This window comes from Pseudophryne corroboree, chromosome 3 (genome assembly GCF_028390025.1).
Source record: "Pseudophryne corroboree isolate aPseCor3 chromosome 3, aPseCor3.hap2, whole genome shotgun sequence".
Taxonomy (NCBI): domain Eukaryota; kingdom Metazoa; phylum Chordata; class Amphibia; order Anura; family Myobatrachidae; genus Pseudophryne; species Pseudophryne corroboree.
The window spans coordinates 606,966,189-606,980,159 of NC_086446.1; the positions used below are offsets into that span (position 1 = coordinate 606,966,189).

General features: G+C 46.9%; 1 protein-coding gene across 2 annotated transcripts in view; it reads left to right on the top strand.

The window, feature by feature from the left end:
• The window catches only part of PDLIM1 (PDZ and LIM domain 1), a 166,710-nt gene that overhangs the window by 100,968 nt on the left and 51,771 nt on the right, over window positions 1-13,971 (top strand). For both annotated transcript variants that reach the window (XM_063961559.1, XM_063961558.1), the window contains exon 3: window positions 5,270-5,354. In XM_063961559.1, coding sequence (XP_063817629.1) covers window positions 5,270-5,354 — 85 coding nt within the window. The remainder of the gene's footprint in view (window positions 1-5,269; window positions 5,355-13,971) is intronic.

The window sequence follows — 13,971 nt, forward strand, 5'->3', positions numbered from 1 at the left end:
AGCCCAGCTCCAACCCCAACCCAATAGACCTTTTCTCAGAGTTCCGAGACCTGTGACCTTATGCCCAGTGCCGTAACTAGACATTTTAGCGCTGTGTGCAAGAAACGGCATCAGCGCCCCCCCCTTCATGTAAAACAGGGGCAGTGCGCGCCGTAGGCGTGCACAAAAAATATAGGGGCGTGGCTTCATGGGGAAGGGGTGTGGACACAAAATAATACCAATTCATATTACGGTGCACAGTAGTCTCCATTATTCAAATTACACCAGGTAGAGGCCTTTTTACACATTATGGCAGACAGGGTCCCCTTTTTAACACACATTACGGCAGACAGTGTCCCCTTTTTATTGCACATTACGGCAGAGTCCCCTTTTTAACACACATTACAGCAGACAGCGTCCCCTTTTTACACATTACGCCAGACAGTCCCCCTTTTTACACATTACGCCAGACAGTCCCCCTTTTTACACATTACGGCAGACAGCGTCCCCCTTTTTGCACATTACAGCAGATAGTCCCCCTTTTTACACATTATGGCAGCCAGCGTCCCTTTTTTACACATTATGGCTGACAGTGTTCCCTTTTTACACATTACGGCAGACAGCGCCCCCTTTTTAACACACATTACAGTAGACAGTCCCCTTTTTACACATTACGGCAGACAGCGTCCCCCTTTTTACACATTACGGCAGACAGCATCCCCTTTTTACACATTATGGCAGACAGAATAGATAGACAGAAAGAACAGACAATACTTACTCTCTGCCCGCTAGGTCAGGCAGTCAGGCAGATGATGATCCCAGGCTGGGGAGAAAGAGGAGGAGGGAGGGGGACTCGGGAGCCACAGCAGCGCAATGTAATTGGTGGAGGCGCCGTTGCAGCTGTGTCCCCCTCCTTCCACATAGGCTGACCGCTTAGAGTAGAGGTCTATCTCAGTAAAGAGCGTCCGTAACGACTGGGAAGGGGATCCCAGTGATATTAGGACATCGTCAGCGTACAACGCTATTTTATGCTCAGAAGGGCCCACCCGCACTCCAGCTATATCTACATTAGCTTGGATCCTTGCTGCCAACGGTTCCATAACTAGGGCAAATAGCAACGGGGAGAGCGGGCATCCCTGTCTGGTGCTGTTATTGATACTGAACGCGGAAGAGGTGAGGCGATTAACAGATTCCGTGGCAGTAGGGGATCTGTAAAGCGCCGAAACACCTTCTAAGAATTTGCCAGAAAAGCCCATCCTCCGGAGTACCAAGAAAGCGAAGGGCCAGGAGATCCTGTCAAAAGCCTTCTCGGCATCCAGTGCTAGCAACAACGAGGGTAGCTTCTGTTTATGGATAGAGTAAATCAAATCTATGGCTCTCCTGGTATTATCGGAGGCCTGACGGCCAGATATGAAGCCTACTTGGTCCGGATGTATCAATTGTGTGAGTAGGGGAGCCAAGCGGTTGGCTAAGATTTTAGCGTAAATCTTAAGATCTACGTTCAGCAATGAGATCGGGCGATAGTTAGAACATTGCGTTGGATCCCTTTCCGGCTTCGGTTGGGACTCTCTTCTTAAACTCACTGGTCCATGTCCATTCCAGAACTGACTGAAGAGTATTAGATGTGGTCCCACCGGTGTGGGCTCCCGCAAGATAGACCTAGCGACATGCAGTGGATGTGGTAGAAACAGAGGATGATTTCTGCTTCTGCGAACTTGAAAAGGCTGCTGACCTCTTACCTTTTCACCTTCCTCTACCTGCAAAGAAAGGGAAAACCGTAACCCTTCGGTCGAAATGACTGCATCCTACAAAAATGCGTCACCAACAGTTGTGAAGGAACATAGGTCAAGAAGGTAGACTTACCAGTGGTATCTGCCAAGATCAACTTAACAAAGCCATCCCCAAACCAGGTTTCACCTTCATAGGGAAGATACTCCAGTACTTCTTGGAGTCAGCCTCCGCATTCCATTGGTGAATCCACAACGTCCTCCTAGTCGAGACCGCCATGGAAGTGGCCCGCGAACCCAAGAGTCCTATATCCCTTGTAGTCGCACGGCAGTATGCTGCAATGATATAGACATGACTCAACTTCAGGAGTACCCTGCATACAACTACTCCCCCATGCGCATGTAATGCTAGTATAATCAACGTACATGCGGCCACATAATCAGTACTACATATCTTCCTGCATACGATCCTTTGTGACAGAGCCCTGTGCAAAACAGGGGTGACTCTCACTTTATTCCATCCATGAGAAGGAATAACTTTTACCTCAGCATTCATTATAAATATATATATATATATATATATATATATATATATATATATATATATGTAGCAAAGTGATACAGCGCCACTTGTGGGATATGATCTCAGTAATGAAAAGTTTACTAAAAATGCTAAAAACACAAAACCTCATTAGAGGTGTCTGCCACCCCTTAAGATTGCAATACTGGTAGAGTACTGCTGAAGAGAGTATATAATGGGGGGATAAGGGTACCGGCGACTATTGTTGGTTGAAAGAGCATATACTAAAACTTATAATTTATGAGCCAAAAAATATAAAATGAAACAGACAGTTTTTAATAATAATAACGCATAAAAAATGGGATTAAACATAAATGTTTGCCAAATATTGATAAAAACATAAAGGTCAGATAAGGAGTTATAACTTAAAATAGGCAAGGGGGTCACTGCAGGGAATCCAACGCGTTTCGTCACACCAGACTTCTTCAAGGGGAGAAGTCTGGTGTGACGAAACGCGTTGGTTTCCCTGCAGTGACCCCCTTGCCTATTTTAAGTTAAGTTATAACTCCTTATCTGACCTTTATGTTTTTATCAATATTTGGCAAACATTTATGTTTAATCCCATTTTTTTATGCGTTATTATTAAAAACTGTCTGTTTAATTTTATATTTTTGGATTCTAAGTTTTAGTATATGTTCTTTCAACCAACAATAGTCGCCAGTACCCTTATCCCCCCATTATATATATATATATGTGTATGTATATATATGTATGTATGTATGTATGTATGTATAGGTATGTGTGTGTGTGTATATGTGTGTATATATATATATATATATATATATATATATAAATACACACATAAATATACCTTCTAATGCACCTATACACACATATATATATATATATATATATATATATATATATATATATATATATATATATATATATATCTAATACGTATACATATAACCTTTTGTCAAGAACAGCAGGGTCCCTAGTGACATTAATACGTTCCAATGTGAATGAACAGGTACTGAATGCCGATTTTGTGGATCTGATCAGGAAACATTATGGTCGACATAAGAAACATTATTCGAGTCGATCTCAGGGAGTAGTAACTGGGCAAAATAACAGTTTTGCGATCCCGAGGGGCCTGAGAGAAATCAATTCTATGAATAGGACTCCCTCCATAAATATTATCGCGTCTGTGATCGTGCCACAGACCTCTGTAACTTAACCATACATACATACATACTGTATACATATAGGTATAGCTCTTTCTGATAAGCATCACATTATCATGTCAATATCCACCCATTCAGATATTGTTGGTGCCGACAGGGTCACCCCCCCACGTCTGTGTGTCCCATATAGTTTTCTCTTGGGAAAAATATATCTCTGCTGATATGTTGACATTAATTTACATGTACCAAGTACTATTAGGAGTCGACAGCGCCGACATAGTCATTCCCTTTGTGGCATAGCACTCAGCCTCAGATATGCTGACACACTTGTACCAAACACCCACCGACATTACACTGGCTATAAGGGATAGACCCCAGTACATTCTGTCATGGAAACACAGAAGGAGTTTACCAGCTCATTTCCACAGCGCTCATGATATAGTGTGCTTTTATGTTTAACTTATATTGCACCAAACAACTGTGCCCCCCCCCCCCCCCCCCTCGTTTTCCACTCTGATCTGTACAGCAGTGTTTTGGAAGGACCAGCGTCTCTGTGAGGAGAAAATGGCGCTGGTTAGAGCTATGAGGGCTAAGCCACGCCCCCTTAATGGCGTGCTTCAGTCCCGCTTATCTTTATATGTTTATACTGGCGGGGGTCTGTATTTAGTGCCCAGGCACTGTATACTCTTGCTGCCCAGGGCGCCCCCCCTGCGCCCTGCAGTGCTGCTTTGCATGTGGGAGCATGGCGCGCAGCGCGGCTGCTGCGCGGTACCTCAAAGCCGTCACTGAAATCTTCTGCCGTCACTGAAGTCTTCTGATTTTCTTCTACTCACCCGGCTTCTGACTTCTGGCTCTGCAAGGGGGGTGACGGCACGGCTTCGGGAACGAGCATCTAGGCGTACCTAGCGATCAGACCCTCTGGAGCTAATCTCCAGTAGCCTAAGAAGCAGAGCCTTGAAACTCACAGAAGTATGTCTGCTTCTCTCCCCCTCAGTCCCACGATGCAGGGAGCCTGTTGCCAGCAGGTCTACCTGAAAATAATAAACCTAACATAAAGTCTTTTCAGAGAAACTCAGTAGAGCTCCCCTGTGTGTGACCAGTCTCACTGGGCACTGGAGTCTGGAGGAGGGGCATAGAGGGAGGAGCCAGTTCACACCCATTCAAAGTCTTAAAGTGTGCCCATGTCTCCTGCGGATCCCGTCTATACCCCATGGTTCTTGAAGCATCCCCAGCATCCTCTAGGACGTATGAGAAATATAGTTTAGTGACGTCATCCCCCACACTTCCCGAACATGCAGCTCAACAATATAGTTAAAGTTGAGCCTTATGTTCGGTAGATCATGGATGAATGAGAACGACCCGTGGGTGTGCGCATCGCTAATTCATACACACTGAACGATATGAACAATAGATCTTATCAAAAAGATTGTTATCGTTCCTATAGGCCTGTGTTGCTGATCAGTGTGTACGGTGCTTTAGTGTACTTGCACAGTACAAATTTGTGGGAATGACATGCAAATAGACTTGTCCAACAGCAAATCAGTCCCAAAACGATTACATTTACTTTGTCATATATTTCACATAATAATTTACTTGTTTCTAGAACTCTGCACTGTTCAACCAACCCTAGTTAGATACAAGTTGAATTTGATTCTATATTCAGTTTGGGGTCATTATCTGTTTCTTACCGCTTGATTATCTGTACATTTTTAAGTATACCTTATTTCTGCAAATGTTTTCTTTGGAAAACCCCATCCCGACTATTCTCCATGATCTGTAGCGCTGCCTGAAAGCATGTTTTATTAAACCAATGCAGACCATTAAGAAACTAAACATTCTCTTTTGATTTCTTCCAGAACCGAGTCTAAAATCTGGTCACCTCTTGTATCTGAAGAAGGCAAAACCAACCCATATAAAATGAATTTGGCATCTAATCCTCAGGTAAATAATTGTATTACTCCTCATGATGTCTTGTTTGTTTAAAGCTTAAGCATATTCTCAGAAGAACTGTAAGATCAACAGTTGTGAAGCTAAAGTTCCCAGCGTGCTGTCAGGTCATGCTGGGAGTTGTAGTTTCACACTATTTGGAAAGACATTACTAGTACCTATCTGCTGAAACGGGTTTCCTGTTTTCTTGTACTGTAATCATTGCATAAGGTGAGCCCACTCCTCAGTTAGTCATAGCATACCTCCCAACTTTGCTCTGGGCCAGGGAGGGACATTATCGCGCGCATTTGAAATTAGGGGGGCACATGGCCTATCGGAAAGGGGCGTGACCTCACGTCAAGAGCCGCGATTGAAAGCCGTGCCTCCATATATGTCATTATGGGGGCATGAATAGCGCTCAGAGATCTGCTGGTCATGTCCTCTGTCCCTCTCTGCCGTGAATAGACACTGTGCGCATGCACACAGCATCTATTCACCGCTGCTCTACTCAGAACAGCGAGTGACGGGGGGGGGATCTCCCAACTGCTCCCCCCCCCCCCCCCCCCCCCCACAGCGGGACAGACCATAAAAAATGGGACTGTCCTGCCAAAATTGGGACAGTTGGGAGGTATGGTCATAGGACCAGATTTATCAAGCCTTGGAGAGTGATACATTGCACGGTGATAAAGTACCAACCAAGCAGCTCCTACCTGCCATGTTACAGGCTGTGTTTAATAAATGGCAGTTAGGAGCTGATTGGTTGGTACTTTATCACTCTCCAAGGCTTGATACATCTGGGCCATAGTGTGTTTATTTGTAATGCACATTTTTTATGTGTGGCTTACTGCACTGCAAGAAAATCTCAGAAACCTGCAAACTATCCAGCATAGCATCTTCTCTCTTCTATTTCAATGTAAATAAATACTTTCAGGATATTTATTTTCAGTAGGAATGATATATTATTCTCTTAGCACGAATCGCACTAGTATGTACACATACACAGCTGCCTTTGCATGGTTTCTCATAAATTGTGTATTTTCCTACATAATGACACAATGCTTATACAAAGCACAGCTGCGACTTGGCAGTGTAGACTATGCTCTCAGCTACCGCAGTTATTGAGATAAATATTGTTGTATACGCATCTAGTAATGTTTTATATTAATAGAGCTTACTGAGCAATCACTGTTCAAATGAAAATAAATCGTTTTCAGTGTGCAGTATGTACAGTTAATGAGGCTAAGCAATCTGCCACACTTTACTAATCATCTAAACTACAAACAACAAATATCTTGTTACATGTAGGGCTGCACAGCTGGAACAAAAAGTACGTACTACTTCCAGCTACACTAATAATACTCTCCTAGCACTGTACTACTTCTACACACACTAAAACCGGCATCATCACAGGTGTCGGACACAGGAGAGTGGGGGGAGGGCACATAGGGGCCGATTCAAACCTGATTGCTTGGCTGCGTTTTCTCACAGCCTGCGATCAGATCTGAACTGCGCATGCGTATGTACCGCAATGCGAAAGCGCGATGGACCGCAGCAATGGGGATCGCAAGTTAGCGACGGGATGGTGCGAAAATTCCGAACGCACAGACGGTTGCAAGGAGAGTGACAGGAAGAGGGTGTTTGTGGGCGGCAACTGACCGTTTTCAAGGAGTGTCTGGGAAAATGTAGGAGGGCCAGGCGTTTGGAGGGAGGGTGTCTGACGTCAGCTCCGGCCCCAATCATCGCAGCAACAGAGTAAGTCCTGTGCTGAGCAGAAACTGCACAAACTGATGTTTGTGCAGTTCTGCTATAAATGCGATCGCACACCTGCACACAACCAATATCCTCCCCCTGTAGGCGGCGACTACCTGATCGCAGGGATGCAAAACACGCTCCCTAGCGATCAGGTCTGAATTACACCTATAGTCAGCTAGCCAATGGGAGCTGGTTGGCACCAGAGCCTGGGGGGCGAGGTAATTAGCTGCTGTGGTGCACACGGCCGATCCCCGGTTTGCTTGTTGTTCCATCCAACTCCTGGCAATGTTGGGCAGCGTTTGGAGGTGCGGTTGGTTTTTATTTTGTCTGCCCTCCCCGCACTTTTATTTTTGGACTGTGCTGCAGCACCGGCTCTGCAACCGCTACTAGTACCCACTTCTTAAGGCTTAATACATTTGGGCCCCTTATTCTTTCTCCATTCCACAGTGGAGCAACAGCTGTTTAAAGTGTATCCCATGGGTAGATTCATACAGTTTAGTCACAGTATATTAGTACATTATATTATTCATAGATACAATGTAAGACATGCACATTACAAACACTCATGTGAATTGTAGAATTCTAAATTCTACATAACAACAATAAATCCACCGTGAAAAAAATCCATGCATTATATTATCTAATATAAAACCTCTAACACGTCCCGACTGCTCCTAGGAATACCCTGCCACCAAAAGGTTTACATAATGATTTACAGGACTTCAAATAAATGTTTATAAATAAGAATGACTGGGTGTGGTATAAGAGGTCGACAGTGTTATGGTGACAGTCAATAGGTAGACACCAAATTATCGACATGCATTAGTTCAACAGGATCAAAAGGTCAACATTGCAATGGTCAACACAAAAATTCCGACAAAATGTTTTTTTTTAGCCAAATCTTGTATTAGTGGTGGAACTTGTGAGTGGTGGGTCCAAGTGCAAAAATATAATTTGCTAATTCGGGCCCCCCTCCTCCACCCCAACCCAGGTTCACAATATGCCACACAGCAGTGGGTGACTGGAGAGGCAGAGGTGACAGTGTAAGGCAGAGGGTGACAAAAGAAGGCAAAGGAAGACAGAGGGTGACAGGAAAATGCAGGGAGGCGCAGAGGGTGACAGGGGGAGGTAGTGGCAGGTGCACAAGCACAATGTCCAATAGTCCAACAGTACATTGAATTTGCCATCATAGCAGGTAATCTGTTACACCCTGTAGAGGTGCATGGGAAAACGTTTAATGTCTGCTGATATGTTCAGCATATCCCATTGAATTAAGTCGTTCCCCGTCCCCCCAATGTGTGTTTCCAAATTATGTCACATATTTGCCTGGAGATCCAGACAAAGGGCCAGATATGACCATTTATGTACTCAATAAGCATCGATTGGGATGTACACTGGTAACACTAATGGCCAGCCCTAGTCTTCTTGCAGCCAGAATTGTATTATCTGCCGCTCTAAATAGGGTTTCAATTGCTCACACAAACTGTCGTCCTTTAGGGTTTCTATTGCTATATTATAAAGCTGTTATCTTATAATTGTTTTCCATCCTATCATACACAGCTGCAAGCCTCCAGCAACACAATGCGATGATTCATTCACACTCCTGTAGGAAACTGACCTAATCTGTATGATGTTCAATGGAAACACAATAAAAACTTTTTATAGTCGCATAATCTACTATCATATAGGCGATCCGGTGTTCAGGATCCCGGCAGTCGAAACACCGATGCCGGAACCCCTTCACTGCTCAGAATGGCGGTGCAGGGATCCCGACCGCTGAGATCCCTACAGGCCGACAGAGAGGATGTTAGGGTTAGTCTCGGGAGAGTTAGGCTGCGGAGGTAGGGGGGTTTAGGGATAGAGGAGGGGAGGTAGAGTTAGTCTGTTTAGGCTGCGGGAAGGGGGGGGGGGGCATTAGGATTAGGGCACCACCAGGGATGGTTAGGGTTAGGCTGCAAGGGAGGGAGGGTCAGGTTTAGGCTGCGGGAAGGGGAGGGCTTAGGGTTAGGCACCACGGGGGGAAGGTTAGGGTTAAGCTGCGATGGGGTGTTTGGTTCAGGCTTCGGGTAAGGAGGGTTAGGGGGGTTTGGGGATTAGGGCTAGTGTTACCAACTTCGTGACGGTATCCTGAGCTTCAGAATGCTGCTGTCAATATTTCTCTTACGTCCTAGAGGATGCTGGGGACTCCGTAAGGACCATGCGGTATAGACGGGCTCCGCAGGAGATAGGGCACCTAAAAAGAACTTTGACTATGGGTGTGCACTGGCTCCTCCCTCTATGCCCCTCCTCCAGACCTCAGTTAGATCTTGTGCCCAGAGGAGATTGGGTGCACTGCAGAGAGCTCTCCAGAGTTTTCTGTGGAAAAATAATTTTGTTAGGTTTTTTATTTTCAGGGAGTCCTGTTGGCAACAGGCTCCCTGCATCGTGGGACCGAGGAGAGAAAAGCAGAGCTGGCTTGTTAAGTTGGGCACTGCTTCTAAGGCTACTGGACACCATTAGCTCCAGAGGGAGTCGGAACACAGGTCTCACCTGGGGTTCGTCCCGGAGCCGTGCCGCCGTCCTCCTCACAGATGCCGAAGATAGAAGCCGGGTGAGTATGAGAAGGCAAAGAAGACAGGCGGCAGAAGACATCAGATCTTCATGAGGTAAGCGCGCAGCGGTAAGCTGCGCGCCATTGCTCCCAGTCACACACACAAGAAGGCACTGAAGGGTGCAGGGCGCAGGGGGGGGGCGCCCTGGGCAGCAATATTCCTCATATTTGGCATTGATAAGTATGGATTAGGTTGTGGCACAGTAAATCCGGTAACCCCCGCCATTTTTTTATAGAAAGTTGATGGGACCGAAGCCCGCCGTCGGGTGGGCGGGGCTTGATCCTCAGCACTAACCAGCGCCATTTTCTCCACAGAGACTGCATGAGGAAACGCTGGCTCCCTGTTCTCTCCCCTGCTGAGCTTCACAGGCTGGAAAAAAGAGGAGGGTGGCACTTTGGCGACGCAGTGAGTGGAGATTATAATTATATACATATAACAGCGCTATCTGGTCATATATTCCAGTGTTTTTAAGCGCTGGGTGTGTGCTGGCATATCTCTCTCTCTGTCTCTCCTAAGGGCCTGGTTGGGGTTTTGTCCCCTATAGGTAACTCCCTGTGTGTGTGGGGTGTCGGTACGTGTGTGTCGACATGTCTGAGGCGGAAGGCTTCTCCAAGGAGGAGGTGGAGCAAATGAGTGGTGTCCCCGTCGGTTTTGCCGACTCCAGATTGGATGGATATGTGGCATACGTTGCATGCAAGTGTGGCATCTTTACATAAAAGGCTTGATAAGGCTGGTTTAGGGGGGACATCAGGCGGTCAATCCTCAGATTGGACCAACTCACAGGGCCCGTCGGGGTCTCAAAAGCGTCCCTTAACACAAGACACTACTACCGACACGGATTCTGATTCCAGTGTTGACTATGACGAAGTAAAATTGCACCCTAGGGTGACTAAAACCATTCAGTGTATGATTGTGGCAATAAGGGATGTGTTGCATATTGTGGATGAACCCTCGGTCCCCGACACAAGGGTACACATGTTTAAGGAAAAGAAACAGATTATTAATTTTCCCACATCTCATGAATTAAATGAGTTCTTTGAAAAAGCTTGGGAGACTCCGGATAAGAGACCGCAGATCCCCAAAAGAATTTTTATGGCATACCCTTTCCATAAGCAGGACAGGGAGATTTGGGAATCACCCCCCACTGTGGTCAAGGCCCTGACGCGCTTGTCCAAGAAAGTGGCGCTACCGTCTCCTGACACAGCGGCCCTTAAGGACCCTGCAGATCGCAGGCAAGAAACTACCTTAAAGGGTATTTATTCTCATACGGGTGCAGTGTTAAGACCGACGATTGCGTCGGCATGGGTGTGTAGCGCAATTGCAGCTTGGACAGATGAGCTGACAGATCAATTTGATACCATGGATAAGGATACTATATTCCTAACTCTAGCCCATATAAAAGACGCAGTCTTATTTATGAGGGATGCTCAAAGGGACATTGGATTGCTAGCGTCTAGGGCCAATGCCATGTCTATCTCAGCGAGAAGATCCTTATGGACTCGCCAATGGACGGGTGATGCGGATTCCAAAAAAAATATGGAAGTACTACCCTATAAGGGTGATGTATTGTTTGGGGATGGGCTGACGGACCTGGTTTCCACAGCTACAGCAGGTAAATCAAATTTTTTACCATATATTCCCCAACAGCAAAAGAAAGTAACACCCTATCAGATGCAGTCCTTTCGGTCGCACAAGTCCAAAAGAGGTCGGGGATCCTCTTTCCTCGCCAGAGGTAAGGGCAGAGGCAAGAGAGCACCTGCTTCGTCAGTTGCCCAGGAACAAAAGTCCTCCCCGGCTGCTCCAAAACCCACAGCATGACGCTGGCACTCCCATGAGGGAGTCCGCACCGGTGGGGGCACGTCTTCGACTTTTCAGTCAGGCCTGTGTCAGTTCGGACCTGAATCCCTGGGTGTTGGAAATAGTTTCCCAGGGTTACAAATTGGAATTCGAGGAGGTGCCCCCGCGCCGATTTTTCCAGCAACACGGTTGGATTCTAAATCTACCGAAGTCACAGTTGATTCAGACAACTCGACTACCGTTCCTAGGTATGATACTGGATACGGAACAAATGAAGGTCTTCCTCCCAATAGAGAAAGCCCAAGACATCCAGAACATGGTCAGAGACCTGCTAAAACCGAAAAGGGTGTCAGTTCACCAATGCACTCGAGTTCTGGGGAAAATGGTGGCGGCCTACGAGGCCATTCCCTTCGGAAGGTTCCATGCAAGGACTTTTCAATGGGACCTTCTGGACAAGTGGTCCGGGTCCCATCTGCATTTACATCGGAAAATAACTCTGTCCCCAGGAACCAGAGTGTCCCTCCTGTGGTGGTTGCAAAGTGCTCACCTGCTGGAGGGTCGCCGGTTCGGGATTCAGGACTGGATCCTGGTTACCACGGACGCGAGCCTCCGAGGATGGGGAGCGGTCACACAGGGAAAGACTTTTCAGGGTCTTTGGTCAGACCAGGAGTCCTGTCTACAAATCAATGTGTTGGAACTCAGGCCCATTTACAACGGCCTTCGACAAGCGGAGAGTTTTCTTCGAAACCTTCCGGTTCTGATTCAATCAGACAATGTCACAGCAGTGGCTCATGTGAACCGCCAAGGCGGGACAAGAAGCAGAGTCGCGATGGCGGAAGCCACAAGGATCCTTCGCTGGGCGGAAAATCATGTAAGCGCTCTGTCGGCTGTCTTCATTCCGGGAGTGGACAACTGGGAAGCAGACTTCCTCAGCAGACACGATCTCCATCCAGGAGAGTGGGGACTTCATCAAGAAGTCTTTGCAGGCGTAACACGTCTTTGGGGAACTCCTCAAATAGACATGATGGCGTCACGCCTCAACAAAAAACTTCGGAGGTATTGCGCCAGGTCTCGGGACCCTCAGGCAGTAGCAGTAGACGCACTGGTAACACCGTGGGTGTTCGAATCGGTCTACGTGTTCCCTCCTCTTCCTCTCATCACGAAAGTGTTGAGGATCATAAGACGAAGAAGAGTACAGACGATACTCGTTGTCCCAGACTGGCCTCGAAGGGCTTGGTACTCGGAACTACAAGAGATGCTCACAGGAGACCCCTGGCCTCTTCCTCTGAGGGAAGACCTGTTGCAGCAGGGGCCCTGTGTATTTCAAGACTTACCGCGGTTACGTTTGACGGCATGGCGGTTGAACGCCGAATCCTAGCAAAAAAGGGGATTCCGGAAGAGGTCATCCCTACTTTAATAAAGGCTAGGAAGGAGGTGACGATAAAACATTATCACCGTATCTGGCGAAAGTATGTGTCTTGGTGTGAGACCAAGAATGCACCTATGGAAGATTTTTATTTGGGTCGTCTTCTCCACTTCCTACAGACGGGAGTGGATATGGGCCTGAAATTAGGCTTGGTTAAGGTACAGATTTCGGCCCTCTCGATTTTCTTTCAGAAGGAATTGGCTTCTCTTCCAGAAGTCCGGACGTTTGTAAAGGGAGTGCTGCACATCCAGCCCCCTTTTGTGCCTCCAGTGGCACCATGGGACCTGAACGTGGTGTTGCAGTTCCTAGAATCACACTGGTTTGAACCGCTTAACAAGGTTGAGTTGAAATTTCTTACCTGGAAGGTGGTCATGTTGTTGGCCTTTACATCAGCAAGGCGAGTGTCAGAATTGGCGGCTCTATCACACAAGAGCCCCTACTTGATTTTTCATGTGCATCGAGCTGAATTGAGGACACGTCCGCAATTTTTGCCTAAAGTGGTTTCGTCGTTCCATATGAATCAACCTATAGTGGTGCCTGTGGCTACCGGTGACCTGGAGGATTCCAGATCCCTGGACGTAGTCAGGGCCTTAAAAATTTATGTAGCCAGGACGGCTAGAATTAGGAAAACAGAGGCTCTGTTTGTCCTGTATGCGGCCAATAAGATTGGCGCTCCTGCTTCAAAGCAGACTATTGCTCGCTGGATCTGTAATACGATTCAGCAGGCTCACTGTACGGCTGGATTGCCGGTACCAAATTCGGTTAAGGCCCATTCCACTAGGAAGGTGGGCTCTTCTTGGGCGGCTGCCCGAGGCGTCTCGGCTTTACAACTTTGCCGAGCGGCGTCGTGGTCGGGGTCAAACACTTTTGCTAAATTCTACAAGTTTGATACCCTGGCTGATGAGGACCTAGCGTTTGCTCAGTCGGTGCTGCAGAGTCGTCCGCACTCTCCCGCCCGATTGGATGCTTTGGTATAAACCCCATGGTCCTTACGGAGTCCCCAGCATCCTCTAGGACGTAAGAGAAAATAAGATTTTAAACCTACCTGTAAATCTATTTCTCCTAG